This window comes from Ovis canadensis, chromosome 25 (genome assembly GCF_042477335.2).
Source record: "Ovis canadensis isolate MfBH-ARS-UI-01 breed Bighorn chromosome 25, ARS-UI_OviCan_v2, whole genome shotgun sequence".
Classification (NCBI taxonomy): Eukaryota; Metazoa; Chordata; class Mammalia; order Artiodactyla; family Bovidae; genus Ovis; species Ovis canadensis.
The window spans coordinates 23,593,361-23,617,285 of NC_091269.1; the positions used below are offsets into that span (position 1 = coordinate 23,593,361).

The window sequence follows — 23,925 nt, forward strand, 5'->3', positions numbered from 1 at the left end:
CCGCAGCCTGGGGAAATTTCAGCTCCCAGGTTCGGTCCCAGAGCTTCGTAAACGGCGCTCAGCTGAGCAGCATTGGTTTAGTAAAAAGGCTTTTAAGCACAGCTCCTCGCAAACACCCTACCTAAGTCCAACACGGAGACTGAAGCACACAGACCAGGGGAAGACCATACTAACCACCCTTGGCCACTGAACGGTGGTCTCAGCGAGGAACATGGCTGAGAGCGGAGGGCGCAGGCGCAGACCGGCGCCGAGCGCAGAGGGCGGAAGCGCAGATCGACGCTGAGCGCAGAGGGCGCATGCGCGGCCTGACAGCGCGTTGCTTCCGGCCGGCGGAGGAGGGGACTGCAGCCCTGGGGGGCGGGCCCTGGGTCGCGACCTCTCCCCCGTACCCGGCTGGGCGACGTCGACCCCACCCCTACCCGGGCCGTGACCCCCACCCGAGCCTACCCGTATGGCCCGGCACGTGTTCCTGACTGGGCCCCCAGGTAATCTTGCAAGTGTCCGCACCCTCCACGAGGCCGAGGGGTGGGCGTGGGGGCCGCGTGGGGTTGCGGCAGCCGGTGCTCTCCGCCTCTAAAATTCCAGGTGTTAAGTTACAGGCTTGGTGGTCAGAAGCCTGCGTTTCCTTTCCCGGAAAATGTGATTGAGTCCATAAGGTAAATGAAATGAAGCCAACTTCAGGAGGGCGAGACCAGCTTGTGATGGGATAGCATCTGGGCTTCCGTATTAAGGTGTTACGTAGGATCAAAGGCAGAAGTGTTACTACCCGTGGTAGCTCAGACGGTAAATAATTCGCCTGCAATGTGGGAGACCCAGGTTCGATCCCTGGGTGGGGAAGATCCCCTGGAGGAAGGCGTGGCAACCCATTCCAGTATTTTTGCCCGGAGAATCCCGTGGACGGAGGAGCCTGGTGGGCTACAGTCTGTGGGGTCGCAAAGAGTTGGACAGGTCTGAGCGACTAACACTTTGAAGTTGTGATGTGCACAGGCCATATTTCAGGATCTCTGCCGCCACCGAAGTGTCTGATTTCTGTCGAAAGCCACACGCGCCTGCATTTATCATGAAAGAGTGGAATTCCAGTTGCAGGATAGCGCAGCCGTGTTCCCTGTCCACCTTCACTGACGGCCCCACCCCACCCCAATTTCCTGCACGAGTGAGGTCGCAGGTTGAGAGCCTTGGTACCCCAACACAGGGGGGGCTGGGTACTGGGCACCCCCACCCAGACCCTCCCTTGGTGCCTGGTCCCTTCTAATGCAAATCCCTCCAACCTTAGCCTGTGAAGGTCTCATCTTTGAAAGGAGGTAGTGTGAGAGACTGGTGGAACAGATCGATGCTTTTTAAGCCAAGATGCTGCACATAGTTAAGGCGTTACTAAAAGAAGAGGCAGGAAGGTTGTGGCAGCATCAGATTAAGTTAGCATCATACAGATTAAGAGAGAACAGCAACAAAAAAAGATGGGTTTTGAGTGCAGAAAGTGATTCTTTAGCTTCTTTGCAGTTTCAGATTAGCTGTGCATTCAGATATCAACCATTGTAACCCCAGCCCTGAAATTCTCTTTCACCTTTTTTTTAATGAGCATCTTTAGCTTTTAGGACCAAAGGCTAACTTAATGTTGCAGATTCTGGAATTTTATATTTATAGGGCAATGGGGGAGTGATGAGGAGGAGGGTGTTCTGAGAAATTTCTGATATCCAGAGGTACTCCTTAATATTGTAAAAGAATGCCTTCTAAAAGTTGATTTGTCAGTCCGTTATTTGAAACTTTATTTGAAAATTTTCTCAGCAGCCTGGCCCCAAGACATCTATGTGTTTCATAACAGAGGTGGCTTATTTTTATGATTGTACCTACCTGAGTCCTGGAGCTGGGTGAGGACAGAAGCCAGCCAGGGCAATACTGGTTCTTCTTTCTATTTCCTTCTTTATAAAAGTTTTATATGCATACACATGATTGAAAGACTCAGTGCTGCAGTGTAGCTTTCTTAAGCCTGGCCTTAAACCCACTAACTTTCTCTTCCTCCCACTTTTCCCAAAGCAGTTATACTATAATTTTAATTAGCTCATTGGTCAGTGTTGATGGTATTTTGACTATAAATGTAAACCACAGAAGAGCTATGGAGCCGAGAGTATCCATAATGTATTTTCCCTTTATGCGCAGCATTTCCCCCCCACCTTTTTGGAGTTTTCTAATGTTTTTTTTTTTTTTTCATTGACTTAGTATCTTTCTATCACTAACCCAGTCCCAACCTCTGTCTGCTGTCTGAACCTCTACATGTTCAGACATCAAGTATCTTCTCAAAGATACTCATATACACTCTCAGGGCCCCACTCATGTGTCCTTCACACTTAACATTTCCCCCCCAACTTCCAGCTGTACAGCCTGTGACCCTGGAGGGCCTTCTCTGACCCCTGGAGCCCACCTCTGCCTGCACACAGGGCAGGCCTGAAGGGCCCGGGAATTCCTGTCCCCTGAAGCAGCCTTGACCCTTGACAGTTGGAAGTTGGTGGCTAAACTCCTTCCTCACTCATCACACAAGAGAACTCTGAATCCAAAGCTGTCTCCTAGGATTTCCCAGTGGGATTCAACTACCCTCTGATAACTTGTTTGATAATGCAGTCACCTCCCCACCAGTGTGTTATCTTCGGGTGTTGCTTCCCAAATTAAACAGCCTGCACATGAGTCTTTATTTCATGGTCCACTTTATAGGAGAACCAGAACCAAAATAATTCTGGGGTTTCCAACCTGTTCTTTGTGAATGTGGTGTGGGCCTTTGTTTTGGGGGTCTCCTTCCTACAGGTCACTTCTTAGCCAGTGTAGCTAGCACTAGGGTAGTTAAATTAACAGAGATTAAAAATTAGCTGAAAAATTTCTAGAGCTGAAGAGGAAAAAAGGGACTGGAGCCAAATGCCTCCTTTTGGTTTAAATCTTCTCCCTAACAGATCAGACCCACGATATTCCCTTTTATTACAGGTGTTCCATTTTGTCTTTGCATAATGTAAATACCTTTGCTTTTTTCTTAAATTAAGAGTAATATTCACTGTAAGACCAAAAAAAAAATCTAGAAAGTTATAAAGAAGAAATTGAAAGTCCCTTGGATTTACAACAATACAGAAACAAAGACTATAAATCTTTCTGTTCTTCTCAACATTTTCTTCTGGAGACACCTATATACTTCACTTTTTTTTTTTTTTTTGAGATATAGTTGATTTACAGTATTCTGTGAGTTTCATGTGTATAAGAGTGATTCACAGTTTTTCAGGATTCTGTTTATAGGTATTATAAAATATTGGCTGTATTTCCCTGTGCTGTACAATATATCCGTGTAGCTCATTTGTTTCATACGTAGTAGTTTGTGCCTCTTAATCTCCCCATCATACCCCTTCCCTCTCCCCACTGGTAACCACTAGTTTGTTCTCTCTGTCTGTGAGTCTGTTTCTTTTTTTATTATATGAAACTAGTTGGTTCTATTTTTTAGATTCCATATATAAGTGATACCGCACCGTGTCTGTCTTTCTCTGCCTGAATTGTTTCACTAATCATAATACCCTCCAGGCCCATCCATGATGTTGCAGATGGCAAAATTTCATTCTTTTTTTTACCATTGAATAGTATTTCATTGTATTGTATACCATATCTTTGTCCATTCATCTGTTGATGGAAACTTAGGTTGCTCGCATATCTTCTAAATAATGCTGTTATGAACATTTGGGGGTACATTTATCTTTTCAAAATAGTGTTTTCGTTTTCTTTGGATATATACCCAGGAGTGGAATTTCTGGATCATATGATAGTTCTGTTTTTAGTTTTTTGAGGAACCTCTATACTGTTTTCCATGGTGGCTGCACCAGTTTACATGTAACAGCGTACGAGGTTCCCTTTTCTCCACGTCTTTGCCAACATTTGTTATTTGTGGTCTTTCAAAAAAAAAAAAAAGTAATAGAATACTACTGTATATTTCTGCTGTTTCTTAACCTGCTTTTTCTCCACATATTTTCATATGTTGTGGTCTGTTTCCATGCTAAGCAGTAAGCTCTTTCCAGAGGTAAACAGTGTTCTCTAATGGTTGCATGAGATTCCTGTGGGTTTATGTCATTATACACATTATACCATAATTTAACAATCTGTTATGAATCAACATTAAGTTGTTTCAGAGAGTCCCAAATTACACATCAACAGAGGCCACTTGCCTGTGTTAAGCGGATTCTTCTGTGCCTTCCCTAAAGCAGCAGTTACTGAGGGACAGAGGTGGGGTTACATTTTCTCCTAGTGCCATGAGCGTGGGCTGCTGTTCATGTTTCAAAAGGCCATTGTTTGTTAGGGTCAAATTTGCAGGAAGAATGAACTAAATGAGAGTAACATCATATTTTATTTCAAGTAAGCTTCAAAAGCTCCTTAGGGAACCCTGATGACTCTGCATGGGCAGCCCTAGGAATATGACTTGCAACCCTGTCGTGTCACATAATAGCTGTGTTGCAGACTTGGTTTCCCGTTTGGGGGTAATTATGATGCCACTGACTTATCTATATGAGAACAAGGTTCATATGAAATAAACAAAGTCATGGTGGCAGATGAAGGCCCCTGTTAAGCTGTATGCGCTCTCTCAGTTGTCTAACCGTGGATAAGTTGCCTGTCCTCTCTGTGCTTCAGTCTGTTTTTCTGTAAAATAGGGACAAGGGTGGCAACTGCTTCAGAGGGCGATTGTGAAGAATTAAGCAAGAAAATGCTTGTGAGGCATGCGAGACCAGGGCCTGGCTCCGCAGTGTCAGTGAGTAGTAGTATTAAATAGTATTTAACTTGTAAGCACCCAAGGGTTAATCAGAGTAGTCCATGGGCCAGGCTGGGAGGAAAGGAAGGGGTCCTGGGTGGCGAGGATGAGTGGGTGGAGGTGCATTAGGTTATAATTTGGGAAGAGGTTGGGGGCAAATCAAAGGAATACTTGGGAATATTCTAGGAGGTGATGGAGATCAAAGCAGTCAATCCTAAAGGAAATCAGTCCTGAAAAGTCATTGGAAGGACTGATGCTGAAGCTGAAACTCCAATGCTTTGGCCACCTGATGCAAAGAACTGAATCGTAGGAAAAGACCCTGATGCTGGAAAAGGTTGAAGATGGAGGAGAAGGGGATGACAGAGGATGAGATGGTTGGATGACATCATCAACTTGATGGACATGAATTTGAGCAAGCTCTGGGAGTTGGTGATGGACAGAAAAGCCTGGCGTGCTGCAGTCCATGGGGTCACAAAGAGTCAGACACGACTGAGCAACTGAACTGAACTGAGGAGGTGATGGAAGGCATGGCCAACCTGATGGAATTGCTCCTCTGGAAAAAGTTGAAAAATTGCCATTTCTAGCAGTGTTGGAGGTATCCAAGAGTCCCGTTTTGGGGAGCCATACATTGTACATCCAAGGAGAAATGAAGGGATGTTCCCACTGTTAAACGTAGGTTCAGAGTGCCTTGAAATCCTAACTTAAAGCATCTTTGCTTGAAGCTTGACCAGCTTTACTTTCTAGGTGGAAAAGTTTGCTCCCTCAAGAAGAGTAAACCTAGGAGAAAACAAAAGCTTGTCTTGTAGGATGCAGATTGCATTTGAAATTATCATCAGAAAACCACTCAGCTGGTTCTCTGATTATGTCTGTGGCAAAACTAATAACGTCTCAGAGTTTAAAAATGAGCTTCAGTGTGCCGTTTACACTTTTATTATGCTTGTTTTCTACTTGAAACTGAGAAGTTTAACACCTGGAGCAATCAAAGGCGAGTGAAGTTAATGTTCATAAAAGCTGTTTGAAGCCCATGCCTCTCCTGGTTGCTGTGCTCCAACAAGGCAGTGGTTCCTGACGGGCTTTTTTTTTTTTTTCCCCCTCTAGGAATTGGCAAAACAACACTGATCCAGAAAGCCACTGAAGTTTTAAAGTCCTCTGGCGTGCCTGTCGATGGGTTTTATACAGAAGAAGTCAGACAGGGAGGAAGAAGAATAGGGTTTGATGTTGTCACGTTGTCTGGCATCCGAGGACCTTTATCCAGAATTGGGTACTGCAGCTTCATTTCCAAAGTTTTTTTTTTTTTTTTTTTTTGACCATGCAGGGTCTTAATTCCCCGACTAAGAGATCAAACCTACGCCTCCTGCACTGGAAGGGCAGAATCTTGACCACTGGACCACGAGGGACGTCCCTCTGTGGTGTTTTATTCTCCTGGGGCCCAGGGCTGAGCCAGGTGGTCCCTTCTGTCTTAAAGAATCTTGAGCCTTTATGGCTTTCTTGACATCAAAGAAAACAGAGGTTGAAGTCATCATATGAAACCCAAGGTTGAAAATACCATATTTCAGTGCAGACGTAGTCCACTGAATAGTAAGCTCTTCTCACTTGGTGCCTTGTGGCCCTGTTTCTGTCGCTCTTCTAAGATAGGTGATACGCCAGCTTCTTGGAGGCAACTGCCAGGCTATGGGTAGTGGTGTGCACCAGTGTTAGCCCTGTTCCCAGGAGAGAAGGAGGAATCAGATCAGCGTTGCTCACTGCCGCTCTCTGTGTAGGTGATTTTTAAGGATGGTTTAGCACATGGAGAAGGCCAGAGGCTCAGTGGAGCAGCTAAAAATCAGAAGTCAGTACCGGGGTCTCTCAATGAGGGATGTACTATCTTTTTCTTTCAGGTCAGAGCCTCTGCCTGGAAAGCGTGAGTGCCGTGTAGGGCAGTATGTGGTGGACCTGACGTCCTTTGAGCAGCTGGCGCTCCCAGTCTTGAGGAATGTGAGTGTGTCTTTCTGCTTCTGAAGCCCCGCTGTTCTTAGTTCCTTGTGGGAGTTGCTAGTCCTGGGAACAGAGTGGCTTTTGCTCTACTGAGACGTCAGTTTTGTGTTTTATAACTTAAAAGTCTTCAAGTGATTGCGCTTACGTAATTTACCGTCACTCTGAACTACGAGTAAATTCCTTGTCACAGAAATTCAGTACATGTAAAAGACTTTATACCGGGTGGGCTTTGATGCCAAGCTTCCACAGTCCCCAAAGAGAAGTCTTTCCTCTGATCTTCCCCTTGTTTATATTTTAACCCTATCTTCACACCACAACAAATAAATATTTAGGAAGGTAAAATGTCATTATATGAACGTAATGGTAAGAACTTAATACATTACATCACTGTATTACCTGTTTTTGTTTTTTTTTAAAAAAAACAGCATTATTGAGGTAGGGGCTTCCCAGGTGGCTCAGCATAAAAAAATCTGCCTGCCAAAGCAGGAGACGTAGGAGACAAAGGTTCAATCCCTGCATGGGGAAGATCTCCTGAAGCAGGAAATGGCAACCCGCTCTAGTATTCTTGCCTAGAGAATCCCATGGACTGAGGATCCTGGTGGGCTACAGTCCATAGGGGTCACAAAGAATTGGACATGACTGAGCAACTGAGCACATTTTGAGATATAATTCACATACTGTACAATTCACCCATTTAAACTTTACAGTTCAGTTTTTTTCTCATATACTTATGGGATTGTGCAATCAACTATCACAGCCCAATTCTTGAACATTTTTGTCATCCCCCAAAGAAACCCCATTCCTGTAAGCAATCTCCATTCCTGTGTCTCTGCTGTTCTTTGCAACCACTATCCTACTTTTTTGTCTGCAGATTTGGCTATTCTGAATGTTTCCTGAGAAGGAAATAATAGAGTATGTGGTCTTTTGTGACCAGCTTATTTTATTTAGCGTAATGCTTACGGGGTTTATCCATATCACAGCGTATATCAGTACCTTGTCCCTTTTATGGCTGTATAATATTGCATTGCATAGCTACACCACAGATACTTTATCTGTTCTTCAGCTAATGAGCATTTGGATATGTTTCTACTTTTTGCTATTATGAATGATGCTGCTCTGAACATTTATGTACAAGTTTTGGTGTAGATATCTGTTTTAGTTCTCTTGGTTATATACCTACAAGTGGAAATGCTGGGTCATAAGGTAATAATTATATATATAACTTTTTGAGAAATCACTAGTGTTTTCCAAACCAGCGGTGCTGTTCTACATTCCCACCTGCAATGAATGAAGGTTTCATTTTCTCTATAGCCTTGCTAACTACTGTCTCTTTCTAATTAGGTACAGTCTAGTAGGTGTGACGCAGTATTGCATTGTGGTTCTGATATGCGCTTCCCTTTTGATCTCTGATGTTGAGCATCTTTTCACGTACTTATTGGACATTTGTATATTTTCCTTGGAGAAATGTCTTTTTCTTTGGCCCATTTTTTAGTTGCTTCAGTTGTCTTTTTATTACTGAGTTGTAAGATTTCTGTGTGAGTTCTGGATACCAGTCTGTTTTCAGATAACTGATTTGCTGGTATACGGTTGACTCTCTGTATCTGTGCACTCCACATCTGTGGTTGTGGAAGACAAACTGCTGTGCCATTTCATATGAGGGATTTGAGCGTCCTTGGATTTGGTGTGTGTGGGTGGGCCCTGGAACTGGTCTCCCTTGGATACCAAGGGACACCTGTATTTATCTTCTCTGTAGTTATCTTTACTTTCTAGATGTGATGACACAAATGATTTTATATTTGAAAAGCCGAGTCCATCTATTTTTCTTATGTTGTTTGTGCTTGTAGCGTTTTACCAAAGAAGGCTTTGCCTGATGCTGTTTGATGGAGATTTATTTCCATCCGTTCTTCCAAGAACTTTATAGCTTTACTAATGCATTTAGGTCTGTGGTCTACTTTGAATTGGTTTTTGTGTATGGCGTAAGGTATGGATTAAAAGTCATTCTTTTGCATGTACATATCCAGTTGTTTCAGAACTGTTTGTTGAAAAGACTTCTTTCTCCATTTAATTATACTGACACTCTTTTACAAATCAGTTCAGTTCTGTTTTCAATTCTATTCAGTTTATCCTCATGTCACTTGCATCTGTTCTTGTATAAGAATGACAGTGTTTGATCACTGAAGCTAGGATGTGGATAGAGGTTGTGTTGGTATGTCAATAGGTTTAAGGAGTATTGCCCTCTTGGTGGTGGTTAGTCACTAAGCCAGGTCTGATTCTTGCGATCCCATGGACTGTATCCTGTCAGGCTCCTCTGTCCTTGGGATTCTCCAGGCAAGAATACTGCAGTGGGTTGCCATTTCCTTCTCCAGGGGATCTTTCCAACCCTGGGTCTCCTGCATTGCAGGCAGATTCCTTACCTACTGAGCTGTGAGGGAAGCCCCATTGCCATCTTAACAATATCGAATCTTTTGACCCATGCACATGACTTATCTTTATATTTACTTAGACTGTCTTTGATTTTGTTCAGTCACATTGTTCTGAGGTTTCCAGCATATAAGTCTTATACTTCTTTTTAAAAAATTTATACCTTTTTGTAAAAGTTTCCCAATTTTATTTTTAGAATGTTCATTACTAATGTATCCTGCAACCTAGGCAGACTAATAGTTCTAATAGTTCTTTAGTGAATTTCTTAGAATTTTCTATTTACAAAATGATATCATCTGCAAATGGGGAAATTTTTACTTCTTCCTATTTGTTTTGGATGCCTTTTATTTTTTCTTTTCTAATTGCCTCAGCCAGAAGCTCAATTTGGTGAGTTTGCGAAGAATTGGTATTAATTTTTTCTTGGCATGTTTGCTGGAATTCACTAGTAAGGCCATGTGGGCCTAGGCTTTTCTTCACGGGAAGCTTTCTAATTATGAATTCAATTTCTTTACTTATTATACATCTGCTGATTTTTTTTATTTCATGCTGAATTAGTTGTGGTAATTGTGTGTCTGCTAGTAATTTATTTGTCCATGTCGTTAGATAGTAAGTTACTTACTTTGGCATACAGTTGTTCGTATATTCCCCTATAATCCTTTTTACTTTGTAAAATCTGTTAATATTTTCCCTTCTTTCATGCATTTTAACTGTTGTCTCTTTTTGGACTTAATAACTAAAGGTTTGTCAGTTTAGTTGATCTTTTCAAAGAAACAACTTTTGGCTTTATAGATTGTGTATTGTTTTCTGCATTCATTCATCAAATATTTATCAAATCCTTGATATATAGTCATGAGCAAAACATGTTTCTACTCTCTCAAAACTCTCATTCTAGTGGGAAATGTAGATATTAAGCAAATAAATGGATAATTGTCACAAATGCTGCCAAGAAAAACAAATGGAGTGCTGTGTGAGAGATGAGAGGAGCTGACTTTAGATCTGGTGACCGGGAAAGAGCTCTGGGGTGGCGGCATTTGGATGGAATGAAAAGGTGAGAAGGGCACCATCACTTGTGGGAGAGAATAGCGGGGTGTTTCGTGGAGGTCTGGGGAGAGCCTTGTGGGTGGCAGGAGCAGAGACGCCGAGGCCTCGGGGCCCTGGGCAGGAGCAGGTAGGGAAGGAGGGATGCTTGCTGAGGTGGGCGGAGTCACGCCATGCGCGGTTTTGGTGGACCATATTAAGGAATATGGGTTTTATATCATCTGTTATCGACTTACAACTTTGATGTACTTTTGTGAAAATCGAATAGTGTGGACCTGTCTCGAGAGGCGGTTCTTTATCAACTCTGTGCTGTGGCCTTCCTGCAGCCCGTCCTCCTCATCCTCCCGCACACGGCTCAGCCTGCCCTCCACGTGCCAGCCTTCTGCCCTTGTCACTTGCCATTTCTGTGGTCAGTGGGCTCTTCGTATCTTGGCTTCTCTGCTCTTTTTTTTTCTTTGATACTCAGGGCTCAGCTGAAATAGACAGGCTTTGGTAAGTGCTCAGGGCTGCTGGAAATGTTGGGTGTGCCTGCAAAGGGCAGCTTCTGACTCTGAGGCCCCTTGGGGTCTTGCACCTGCTGCTCCTCTGTGCCCACCTGCCCCTTGGCTTTGTTGCTCCCTGCCTGCTTCCTTTACCTTTTTGCTTTAATATCTTTCTCTTGGAACTTTCTCTCATTCCCTCTGCTGGGGACTCTGGTGCCTGTTGTATTGTGTGGAAGCCATCAGGAAACATGGTATTTTCATCTCTAGTTATTTTCCCACCCAGTACATACCTCTCCACTTAAATGTTAGAGAAGCAAGTGAAATACTTCAAATAAAATTCCAGATGATGACTCTGGCTTTGGGTATTGGATCGATAGAAGGAATTGATTTTTACGCACCTTGCTTAGAGCAGACAATCCTGGGAGGGCCAGTGTGTACATATGGGCTTGATGTCTAGCTGCAGGATTATATAAGAAATCGTGTGCTGACCGGAATAAGAGCTAGAATAAAAGAGGAAAAAAAACCCAGACTTTTCCAGTATTTTATAGTTTGATTACCAAACCCAGACTTTCACATTCTAGGTAGGAAAAATTCCAGGGCTGCAGGTCAAGGTCATCAGTTTCTTTTCTGAAGCAGAAATGTTTCTTCCATCTCATGTATTTCATTGAAGTGAAGAAAGGGAAAGGAATTAGTGTTTTGCCTTTATACTGAAGAAAAAAAAAAAAGACACATTTTTAAAGTAACTGGGCAACAAAAATAGGAGCTTAGAGAGAGACAGATTTTATTATTGGCAGTTGGAATGACCAATTCCAATTGGTCATTGGAAACTAAAGTTTACTAAAGTGAAACTTTCTGCTAAGTCACTTCAGTCGTGTCCGACTCTGTGCGACCCCAGAGGGCAGCCCACCAGGCTCCTTCGTCCCTGGGATTTCCCAGGCAAGAACACTGGAGTGGGTTGCCATTTCCTTCTCTAATGGAGGAAAGTGAAAAGTGAAAGTGAAGTCGCTCTGTCGTGCTGACCCTCAGCGACCCTATGGACTGCAGCCTTCTAGGCTCCTCTGTCCCTGGGATTTTCCAGGGAAGAGTACTGGAGTGGGGTGCCATTGCCTTCGCCAAAAACTTTCTAAAGTTTTAGAAAGCACATTTAGGCAGGTCAGAGCCTATTTAAAAATTTTTTTAATTGAAATATAGTTGATTTACAGTGTTATGTTAATTTCTGCTGTATAGCAAAATGACTGTTACATGCATATATACATGCTTTTTTATATTATTTTCGATTATGGTTTATCCCAAATATTGAATATGGTTCCCTGTGCTGTACAATAGAACCTTGTTGCTTCTCTAGTCTGTATATAGTAGTTTACATCTGCTAACCCCCAAGGGCTGCCCTGGTGGCTCAGTGGTAAAGAACCTGCCTGCGGTGCAGGAGAGCCAGGTTCAGTCCCTGGACTGGAAAGATCCCCTGGAGAAGAGAATGGCTGCTCACCTCAGTATTCTTGCCTGAAGAACTCCATGAACAGAGGAGCCTGGTGGGCTACAGTCCATGGGGTCACAAAGAGTCAGACACGATGGAGTGACTGACACCCCAAACTCCCAGCCCATCCCTGCCCCTCGTCTCCCTTGGCCACCACGAGTTTGCTCTCTGTGCTGAGAATCTGCTTCTGTTTCCTAGATGAGTTCATTTGTGCTATATTCTATTTGATTTTTATTTTTTTGTTTATTTGTTTATTCCTTTGGCTGTGCTGGGTCCTCAGTGTGGCACACAGGCTCCCCACTGCTTCACAAGGGCTTTCTCTAGCTGAGGTGCACGCCTGTGTCACGCTGGTGCCTCCTGCTGTTCAGAGCACAGGCTGCAGAGTGCGAGGCCTTCAGTCGCTGCCGCGTGCGGGCTTAGTTGCACTGCGGCCTGTGAGCTCCCAGTTCCTGGACTAAGGACTGAGCCTGTGTCCCCTGCGTTGGCAGGTGGATTCCCAACCTCTGGCTTCTCTGGGAAGCCCCTCTGCCGCACAGATTCCATGGCTAAGTGATAGCATGTGATACTTTTCTTTCTGTTTCTGCTTCCTTCACTTAGTATGGTAATCTCAAGTGGCATCTGTGTTGCTGCAGATGGCATCATTTCATTCTTTTTCATGGCTGACTAGTATTCCATTGCATATGTGTGTGTGTGTGTGTATATATATACACACACATACAATGTATATATACAATACAGTGTAATATTTTATATATTATGTAATGTATATTTATAGTATATAATAACTTCTTTGTCCGTTCTGTCAATGGACTTTTTGGTTATTCCCATGTCTTGGCTACGGTGAATGTGCTGCTATGAATGTAAGGGGTGCATGTGTCGTTTTGACTTAGAGTTTTCTCTGGATATATTTCCAGGAGTAGAATTGCTGGATCATATGGCAACTCTTTATTTTTAGTTTTCTGAGGAACCTCCATACTATTTTCCATTGTGGCTGCACGAACTTGCATTCCCACCAACAGTGGAGTGTAGGGTTCCCTTTTTTCTCCACATCCTCTCTGGCAATTACTATCTGTAGATTTTTTTTTTTAATGTTGGTTATTCTGACCAGTGTGAGGTTGTGCTTCCTTGTAGTTTTAATTTGTATTGCTCTAATAATTAGTGATGTTGAGCATCCTTTCCTATGCCTATTGGCCATCTTTATGTCTTCTTTGTAGAAATGTCTATTTAGGTATTCTGCCTGTTTTTTGATTGGGTTGTTTGTTTTTTTGTTGTTATTGAATTGTATGAGTTGTTTGTATATTTTGGAAATTAAGCCCTTGTTGGTTGCATTGTTTGTAAATATGTTCTTCTCATTCTGTATGTTTTTTCATTTTGCTTACGGTTTTCTTTGCTGTGGAAATGCTTGTAAGTCTGATTAGGTCCCATTTATTTATTTTTGTTTTTATTTCTACTGCCTTGGGATCTAAGAAAACATTAATACAGTTTATGTCAGTGAAGTCACTCAGTCGTGTCCGACTCTTTGCAACCCCATGGACTGTAGCCTACCAGGCTCTGAGGAACCTCTCAGTCCATGGAATTTTCCAGGCAACAGTACTGGAGTGGGTTGCCATTTCCTTCTCCAGGGGATCTTCCCAACCCAGGGATCGAACTTGGGTCTCCTGCACTGCAGGCAGACACTTTCCCATTTGAGCCACCAGGGAAGCCTTCAGGTCCCATTTGTTTATTTTTGTTTTTATTTCTACTACCTTGGGATCTAAGAAAACATTGGTACAACTTGTGTCAGAATGCTTTGCCTGTGTTGTATTCTATGAGTTTTATGGTGTCTTGTTTTTATTTTTTAAGTCTGTAAGACGTTTTGAGTGAGAGGATACCTTCTATTGATTTTCATGCAGCTGTCCAGCTTTCCCAACAACACTTGCTGAAGAGTGTGTCTTTTTCCCATCATCAGTTTCTCAATACATTCCTGCCTCCATTGTTGAAGATTAATTAACCCTAAGTGTGTAGGTTTATTTTTGGTCTGTCTAGTCTGTTCTGGAGAAGGCAGTAGCACCCCACTCCAGTACTCTTGCCTGGAAAATCCCATGGACGGAGGAGCCTGGTAGGCTGCAGTCCATGGGGTCGGGAAGAGATGGACACGACTGGTCGACTTCACTTTCACTTTTCACTTTCCTGCATTAGAGAAGGAAATGGCAACCCACTCCGGTGCTCTTGCCTGGAGAATCCCAGGGACGGGGGAGCCTGGTGGGCTGCCGTCTATGGGGTCGCACAGTCGGACACGACTGAAGAGACTTAGCAGCAGCAGCAGTAGGGTCTGCTCTGTTGGTCTATATGTCTGTTTTTGTGTCAGTACCATGCTGGTTTTATTACTGTAGTTTTGCAGTATTGTCTGAAGTCTGGGAGGGTTATGTCTCCAGGCAGGTGAGAGTCTTTATACAGATAGACAGTTTCCATACATCCAGTTGCCCAGGATGTATGGAAACACAAACTCTGACGATAAGTTAAGAAATGTCTCTCAAGTGCCTCCTCTGTGTAAGAAATTTCACTATGGTTGAAAAATATCCTGAGTGTTTTTATTTTTAAATGCTCTGAGAAGCATAAGAAAAACTATTCTTTGGTTAGGTCAGCAGGGCTGTTCTTGTGGGTTGGGAAATAAGAACATACATGTGTGTTGAAAAACAGCTGCTTGAGGCCAGGGAGAGGCCTGGAGGGGGCCAGCCTGCTGTGAGGCCTTGCTCAAGCTTTTCCTCAGGCGGTCACCATCACGGGCACACGTGGGAATGAAATAGGGAGCAGGCTGTAAACATTCTAGACGCAGTAAGGCTTTTAGAAAGTCCCTTGTAGAGTTTACTGTTGCTGGTTTTTTTTCATTCCATAGCTACATCTTCCCTTATTTGACATCATTTACTATTTTCTTGAGTATTAAATTTCCATATACTTAAGGTAGAAAATGTGTAAAAAATATAAGATAAGGAAATATGGATAACTCAGTCTTATCACTGAGTTAACCATTCTTAGCATATTTTCTGCCCTTTTTCTATACCTGTTTTTTTTTTTTTTAATAGTCATCCAGAATTGGGGAAAATGCCAAATATAGTTTTATTGGTGTGGGCTTTTTCATTTAATATTATTGAGTGATATGGGACTGGTCTCACATATGATCTTCAAAACTGTGATACTTTGGGATTTCCCTGGTGGTCCAGTGGTTAGGACTCAATACTTCCCCTGTAGGGGGCACGAGTTCAGGTGTGGTTGTGGAACTAAGATCCTATAAGCCATGTGGCATGGCCATAAAGAAAAAATTAATACTTTATTGATTGCATAATATATTGGGGTATGGATTTTCATCTCCGATGTAACTATTACTCCCTCAGTGTCAGACATTGAGATTATTTATCACTGTTGCAAGTAACTTTGCAAGACTCCCTCTTTGTACCTCAGTCTTTATCCAGCCATGGTTGTTTCCCTGTAGGGACCTACAGGTGGAATGATGTGGAATACTGGGTGGAGGGCGTGGATTTCCAGGGTTGTTGTGTGTGTGACACGTGTCACTTTGCACCTCCTGCTGTGTGCAGGCCTGTTTGTCTTGCTGTACATCTGCCAACACTGAGCACTGTACTGACTTTTGATAAACATGTGGCTTTGTTTTGATTTGCATTTTTAAGGTACTAGTGAGGGTAAAATTTTTTCAGTTGTTGGGTATTTTTAAACATCTAAGTTGTTCGCTCATTTCCCCATTTTTTTCCTTTTAGCTTAAAGAGATCTTTTGTAAGGTAAATAACTTTTTAAAAAATCTTATTGATTCCATTTCTCAGTTTATCACTTTGGTGATTTCTTTTTTCTTTATTTCTTTTTTTAACATTGTAAAAGTCTGTCCCTATTGTAAGTTAATATAAAATTGTACCTATATGTTTCTTCTTTGTGCTTTTTTAAAAAAAATCTTTAAAATCCATCTGGATTTATCTAGAATGTAATATTCAATGAGACTCTCAATTGATTTTCTTCCAAACACTTAGCCGGTTTTTCAAAACCATCTGTTAATAAGTCATTTCTCATTAGTTTATTATGCTAAATTTATTTTATTAAAAAATACACGTGTGTATAATGCTTTAGGGTTGTCTTTTCTCTTCATTGATCTGGTGCTTGCATCAATATTCTGCTAATTGCTTGTGGTGTTGTTCTTGCAAACAGTGCCTTATCCATTCTTGTTTGCTCATTCTTCCAAGTTGTGGTGATATTGGTGGTATTAGTAATGGTGATGAACACTGACCAAGTACAGATTGTGCTCCAGGCACTAACTCATTTCATCCTTCAGACAAGTCTGTCACTGTTTTCTGTTTTACAGATGAGAGGAAACAGGCATAGCATAGAAGGTTTGCCCGATGACAAGCAGCTTATAAGCAGCAGAACCGGCACGAGTTGAACTCCATTACAAAGTCTTATATGTTATATGGAGTGATTGAACTATACAAAACTGTAGTTACTCTGATATACAGAACTTCCTAATCTTCCAGACAGTTTTCATTCTCCACAGCCAAAAACAGAGTATCATTCTCTTTCTAGTTCTTCTTTTAAAGAAAATGTTGTGAGGTTTTTCATAGATCTTTTCTATTTTCTGCTGCTGCTGTAATTAGGATTGCCTTTCAGTTTCCTAATGATCAAGGCTGTTAGGATAATGCTGGCCTTTTGTGTAATAGTCTACTTAACAGCCATCCTGAATGCTGTATTAGAATTTGATGCAATATAGGATTGAACATTTTGTTGGCACCCAGTGTATCTCCTACTCACAGAAAAAGACAGTAGTAGATTATAAGGTTTTGAAGAACAGGAGACGTCTACTCAAAACCTTATTTTATAGGTTGAACTATCTCATTTTTTGGAAAGATCCACGGAAGGAATAATGAGTTACAATCAGAAGATCCACATGGTTTGAACATTTTCCTGTTTTGTTCAAAATGTGGCTTTCAATGTATATTTCTATTTATGAGCAGGATCTGCTTTTGATTCTGAAATAACAATCTGCTTCAGATCTTTGAAACTTCATTTGAAGGTGGGAGATCAACTCCCTATGGAAAGGTTTGTGTGTGTGTGTGTGTGTTTTGTTTTTTTTTTACAAAAGCAGTTGACTTGGAAATGCTGCTTAGTATTTCTGGCCACTGAGCTTTAGAAAGAATTTAGAAAGATCAGGTTCTGGTCAGTGTGTCCATTCTTGTAAGGCTGACAAGAGCCCCACCCTGCTCTAGCATTTCCTTTACTATTAGCGAGCTTGGCATTTGTGTTTTGGTTCCTCCTTACTTTCTGTATCTCATAATCTTGCATATATATTACAAAATCATCCAGGGGAATTAAAAGCTATCTGCTACAAACATAAAAAGGTAAAAATTGTCAGTAAATCATTCCTGCAGTGACTCAAACTAGATGAGCCGAATGTTCTGTATAAGGTCGGCTGCACAGTTCACCCTGCGGGGTTAGTCATGGCAGCCCCTCCCGCGCTCTGCGGGATCCCCCTGGCGGGCGGGCGGGGTCGGCACTTCTCAGTGCCGCCACGGAACTGCTCTGTGGAGTGACAGCCGCGCGGGCAGCTGCCCGGGCCGCGTCATCTTCCTCTGCGGCTGCCTGCGTCCCCGCCCAAGAAACGCGGGAGAGTCACGTGCTCCGCCCGTGGGACGGGCAAAGGATGTCTGTAACTGGCCTTTCTCCCTCTTCCCGCCTGCTCCGTCCTTCCTTCTGATCCTCATCCTGTGCCCTTTGGCCTACAGCCCTGCGCTCCATCCGAAGGAGCTCACGTGCCAGGAGTTGATGGTTTCCTTGAATCTGACATTGAGAAAGTGTGCATCTGAGTGTTTTCTTTTTGTGTATTGATTCCAGCTTTTTAAAACTTTATTGGGATATAATTTTAGTCTTAGAGAAAATTATAAGAATGACGATAGTGCAGGACCCCCTGTGGACTTGTTATTTCTAGAGTCACCTATTTTTAACATTCTTCTTAGTTTTTTCCTCTCCGTGTGTGTGTGTGTGTGTGTGTGTGTGTGTGTGTATAGACGTATAGATTCGGGGGATGGGAACCCTTTAAGAGTATGTTGTAATCATCAGAGTACTTAGGTCCTGTAGTATTTTCCCTAAGAATAAGGATACGCTCTTACATAATTGGCACAGTTACCAAACCTCAGTCAGTTTTGCAAGAGAAAATACTTTGATCTAATCTAACATTCATATGCTGGTTTTGTCAATTGTCTTAACAGTGTTCTTTGTAACATTTCTTTTCCTTCAGTCTGTTAGATACTACCTTTAGTTGTCATATCTTCATAACCTCCTTTAATCTGGAACATTTCCACAATCATTTTTTAAAAATCTTTTGCAACACTGACATTTTTGAAGAATACAGTTTCGTTTTAAAAGAATAGTCCTCTTCTGGGGTTTTCTGATGTTTCCTCATGAATTTGATTCCCCTGAAACACTTCAGTACATGGTGGTACATTTTTCTCAGTGTCTTATCTGGAGACATGCGATGGTTAGTGATGTTAACTTGATCACCCACTGAAGGTATTGTCCAGTTTCTCCCCTGTAGGTTTACTCTTTTTTCCTTTGAAACTGATAGCTGTGAATAGAGAGCTACTTAGTGACTTTGCACAGCCTCTTCATCAAAATTTCTCCCAGTTAATTTTTGTAATTTTTAAAAAACTTTACTAGGTTATCTTAAGATAATACGTGAGGTTTTAAAAGCAAATTAGCTACCACCTATTAAATACTTTCTCTAGCAAGGTTAAACAAACATAAAATTACTGTATATTCAGAAACTGAACTGTTAACTGGTTGCTTTTTCAACCAATCAGAATGGTTGATTTTTCCTTGTCTAAGCTGTCCTCCTATGTTTGTATGTATTTACCTCATTAGTTAGAAAAATAGTCACCACCATTCCACTGTAGCAAAAATAATCAACTTTATCTCCTTTAGGCAGTTTCTAGTAGAATGTTCATTATATTTGTGTGTTCAGTCATGTCTGACCCTTTGTGGCCCCATGGACTATACCCTGCCGGATTCTTCTGTCCGTGGGATTTTCCAGGCACGGATACTGGAGTGGGTTGCCATTTCCTGCTCAAGGGATCTTCCCAATCCAGGGATCGAACTTGTGTCTCTTGCATCTCCTGCATTGGCAGGCAGATTCTTTACCACTAGCACTGCATGGGCAGCCCCTAGTAGAAGACTGAACTGAAGTGAAGTGAAATTGCTCAGTCATGTCCGACTCTCTGCGACTCCATGGACTGTAGCCTACCAGGCTCCTCTGTCCATGGGATTTTCCAGGCAATAGTACTGGAGTGGATGGCCATTTCCTTCTCCGGGGATCTTCCCTAATCAGGGATTGAACCCAGGTCTCCCGCATTGTAGACAGGCGCTTTACCATCCGAGCCACCAGGAAAGTCAGGAGAAGACTATCAGGCGTCAGAAATACCAAACTTTTACCAAAAGCTTAAACAGTGATTAAAATGTTTTAGTAAGCAATTGAAATTTTAAAAAGAGTTATTGTGAACACGCTGAGCTGGTAAGGAACGTTCGGAAGTTGATGCAGGCGCAGTCACTGTACTCTGCATCTACTGCGGTTTTTGCAGATTGAAGGTTCCTGGCAGCCTTGTGTTTAGCAAGTCTGTTGATGCCATTTTCCTGCAGCATTTGCTCATTTCATGTCTCTATCACACGTTGATGATTGTCAATATTGCAAGCTTTTTCATGATTATTATATTTGCCATGGTGATCTGTGATCAGGGATCCCGATGTTGCTGTGGTAATTGTTTTGGGTGCCACAAACAATGCAACATAAGACGGCGAACTTATTCAATAAATGTTGTGTGTGTTCTGACTGCTCTGCTGACCAGCCCTCCCCATGTCGCTCTTCTCCTTGTTGGGCCTCCCTAGGCCCTGAGACACAGCAACGTTGCAGTTGAGCCAGTTAATAACCTTACAGTGGCCTCTCAATGTTCAAGTGAAAGGAAGAGTTGCCTGTCTCTCATTTTAAATCAGGAGCTAGGAGTGACTAAGCTTAGTGAGCAGGGTGTGTTGAAAGCTGAGACGGCAGGAAGCTAGGCCTCCTGTGCCAGTTAGCCAGACTGTGAATGCAAAGGGAAAGTTCTTCAAGGAAATTAAAAGTGCTTTTCCAGTGATCACATAAATGATGAGAAAGTAGAACAGCTTTATTGTTGAAATGGCGAAAGTTGTAGCATTCTGGATAGAAGATAAAACCAGCCACAACATTCCTCTAAACCAAAGCCTAGTCCAGAGAAAGGACCAACTCACTTCCACTCTATGAAGGCGGGCTGAAAGAGGTGAGGAATCTATAGAAGGAAAATCTCAAGTTGGCAGAGGTTGGCTCATGAGGTTTAGGAAAAGAAGCCATCTTACAACATAAACATGCAAGGTGAAGCAGCTAGTGCTGATGTAGAAGCTGCAGCAAGTTATCCGAAGATCTGGCTCAGACAGTTAATGAAGGTGGCTGCACCAAGCAGATCTTCAGTGTAGAAGAAACGGCCTTGCCCTGGAAGAAGATGGCATCTAGGACTTTGGTAGCTGGAGAGGAGAGGTCAGTGCCTGCCCTCAGAACTTCACGGGACACACTGACCCTTGTTAGGGGCAATGCAGCTGGTGACCTGAAGGCAAAGCCAGTGCTCATTTCCATTCTGGAAATCCTGGAACCCTTCAAAGTGATGCTGACTTCACTCCTTTTCTGCTCTGTACATGGACAACAAGGCCTGAGTGGCAGCACATCTGTTCACAGCAGAGTTAATGAGTATATGAAGCCCATTGCTGAGTCCTACCACTCAGCAAAAAAGGTTCCTTTCAAAACGTGACTGCTTATTGAGAATGGACCTGGTCACCCTAGAGCTCTGATGGAGGTGCAGGAGGTTCCTGCTGTTTTCATGCCTGCCGATATCCATTCTGCAGCCCGTGGATCAAGGAGTAACATCGATTTTCAAGTCTTATTATTTAAGTAATATATTTTGTGAGGGTATAGCTGCCATGGATAGTGATTCCTTTGATGGATCTGGGCAAAGTCAACTGAAAACCTCCTAGAAAGGATTCACCATCGTAGATGCTATTAAGAACATTCGTGGGAAGAGGTCACAGTATCAGGAATTTGAAAGAAGTTGATTCCAGCTCTCATAAATGACTTTGAAGGGTTCAAGACATTAGTAGAAGCAACTGCATATGAGGGGAAAATAGCAAGACAACTAGACTTAGAAGTGGAGCCTTGAAGATGTGGCTGAATTGTTGCAATCTAAGGATAAAACTTTAAGGGATGGGGAGTTAACTTCTGGATGAGTGAAGAAAGTAGTTTCTTTTTTAAAATCACTTATTTCTTTAAACACATTTTAAATTTATTTTTGGCTGTGCTGAGTGTCCGCTGCCAGGCACAGGCTTTCTCTAGTTGCGGAGAGTAGGGGGTACTCTGTGGTTGTGGTGCGTGGCTTCTCTTGTGGAGTGCGAGCTCAGCACTAGGTGGTGTGTGGGCTTAGCTGCCCCACAGCATGTGGAATCTTCCTGGACCAGGGATCGAAGCAGATTCTGATCCACTGGACCACCAGGAAAATCTAAGAAAGTAGTTGCTTGACATCGGAATCTACTCCTGGTGAAGATGCTGTGAAGATTGTTGACATGACAACAAAGACTTAGAATCTAACATGAACATAGTTTATAAAACAGCAGCAGGGTTTAAGAGGATTGACTCCGGTTTTGAAAGTTCTGTGGGTAAAATACTCTCAAACAGCACTGTACACTACAGAGAAATCATTCATGAAAGGAGGACTTGGTCAGCGTGACAGACTTCATTGTTGTCTTAAGAAAGTTCCGCAGCCACTTCAACCTTAAACAACCACCGTTGAGGTCAGTCAGCAACCTTGAACACTGAGGCAAGATTATCCACCAGCAAAAAGATTATGGCTTGTTGCAGGTTCAGATGACGGTTAGTGTTTTTTAGTAATAAAAGTATTTTTTAATTAAAGTATATTGTTTAGGCATGCATTTGCACACTTAATGGACAAGTGTATAGCACAAATATAACTTTTAGATGCACCAAGAAGTCAAAAAATTCACGTGACTCACTTTAATATGATACTCGCTTTATTTGCGGGGGTCTGTAAGTGGACTCTGCATCTCGCCAAGGTAAGCCTGTGCACCTTGGGCTGCCTGGGCATATCTTCTCTGCTGTGTGCAGAGGTGAGCTCCTGGCAGAAGCCCCTTCACCTGCACAGAGCACATCTGCCAACTAAAGGGGACCATTCTCTGTATGTGATACAGTGAGGTTAGTACTACTGTTCAATATATTATATTGAAAATAATATGATTAATCCAGAAAAAAAAATAGGAGTTTTTGTGGCTGTGCCTCTATAGAGACCCTAGAAACTAAAACACTCTTCCTTCTCATTGGTGAGAAAAGTGGTTTCTCCGTGGTGAGGTGACTTCTCATGCGCAGTTTGTTTTTATTTCATGTTAAAACTATGCAAGTGGAATTGCCTGCAGGGTGACGCTGGGTTAGCCTCCTAGCCCCGTCCCTTGGGACTGGATAAGTCACTTAGTCCCTGGCTTTCTCCTTAATTATAAAACAGATGTTGATACCTGCTACGTGAAGTTACTAGGAGTGAAAGCGATCTGCTTGTAAGGTGAGTTAGTGCCTGGCTGCTAGATGGTGCAGAGCGTAGGGATGGTTATGATTATTTTTCCTGAGAAGTCCCGTGAGGGGATGGGCGTGGTCCCTGGGGAAGATGTCACATCAGCTGTCTGATGTGTGTTTGCTGGGAACCAGGGTCCTGAGCCGGCAGTAAATCCACCATGGGACCCACAAGCCTAGACGTCTAGTCTGGTCCCAAGGTGCTGGGATCAGAGGACGACTGGGTTCTTAATCCGCCAGGGCCGACTGTCAGCCAGCAGACACTGTTTCAGCCCCGGGATGGTTCTTACAGCTTGGGAGATGCCAAGGTGCGTCATGGCACTCTGTGGCCAGATGCTGGTGTGGGGGCCCCGGGGAGGCCTGCAGGGACATCCCGGAGGAACCACCAGCCTCCTCCGCAGCATGTGTGGTTGGGGGTGGCTCTGCCCAGCGTGCACTCCGTGCTGAGGGGTGTGTCGGGTTGTCTAGACATCCTGGCTGCTAGCCTGGGATTTTACTCCCCGGGGACATGCAGTCAGTCGACCTGCCACCAGGCTGCTGAGGGACGCGGAGACTGTAAAGCTTGGAATAAACACATCTGAAAGTCTGATTGGAGTGCTGCCTTTCACTTAGTAAGACAGTCAGGGCATCGGGCTCGCTCGACCGTGGCGTGTTTTCGCCGTTTGCCCCTCCAACCTCCCGAGGACTTGTGGCTCTTTGCGGGGCAGGCTCCGTTGTGCTGCCGGTGCTCTGGCCGTGGCCCCTGCTTCCTATCGCTTTTGAGACTCGCTGTCCCAGGCAGGCAAGCTCAGGGAGCCAGGCTGTGTGTGATGTTTAAAAAATAATAAATGGCAACCTAATACCACCAGAAATAGGTATTATTTAAATGATCCAAAATAAGGCAGAGGCGACTTTCATTAGCTTTTTCTTGGTTCAGTATTTTGGTTGGATGAAATTGCTTATTTTGCTTTTACATTTTCTCTGTATCCTTAAAAAGGACACCTAAGGATTAAACAAAGTACCAAAAGAATCACACTATTTTCAGTTCTCTGGCAAAGCTGGTATAAATAAAGCTACTTCGTTGTTGCCCTAAATTGATTTAATCTTTCTGGAAAGCAAACTAGCTGAGTGTAACCAAAGC

The 23,925-nt window shown here is 43.0% G+C and overlaps 1 protein-coding gene across 2 annotated transcripts in view; it reads left to right on the top strand.

Annotated features, from left to right (window-relative positions):
- The first annotated feature begins 265 nt into the window (after positions 1–265).
- NTPCR (nucleoside-triphosphatase, cancer-related) overlaps positions 266–23,925 on the top strand; it is a 36,994-nt gene continuing 13,334 nt past the window's right edge. The window contains exons 1-3 of one of the 2 annotated variants that reach the window (XM_069572633.1): positions 266–485; positions 5,861–6,023; positions 6,640–6,736. In XM_069572633.1, coding sequence (XP_069428734.1) covers positions 452–485; positions 5,861–6,023; positions 6,640–6,736 — 294 coding nt within the window. In that variant the 5' untranslated portion in view covers positions 266–451. The remainder of the gene's footprint in view (positions 486–5,860; positions 6,024–6,639; positions 6,737–23,925) is intronic. The other variant, XM_069572634.1, reaches the window with a different exon arrangement.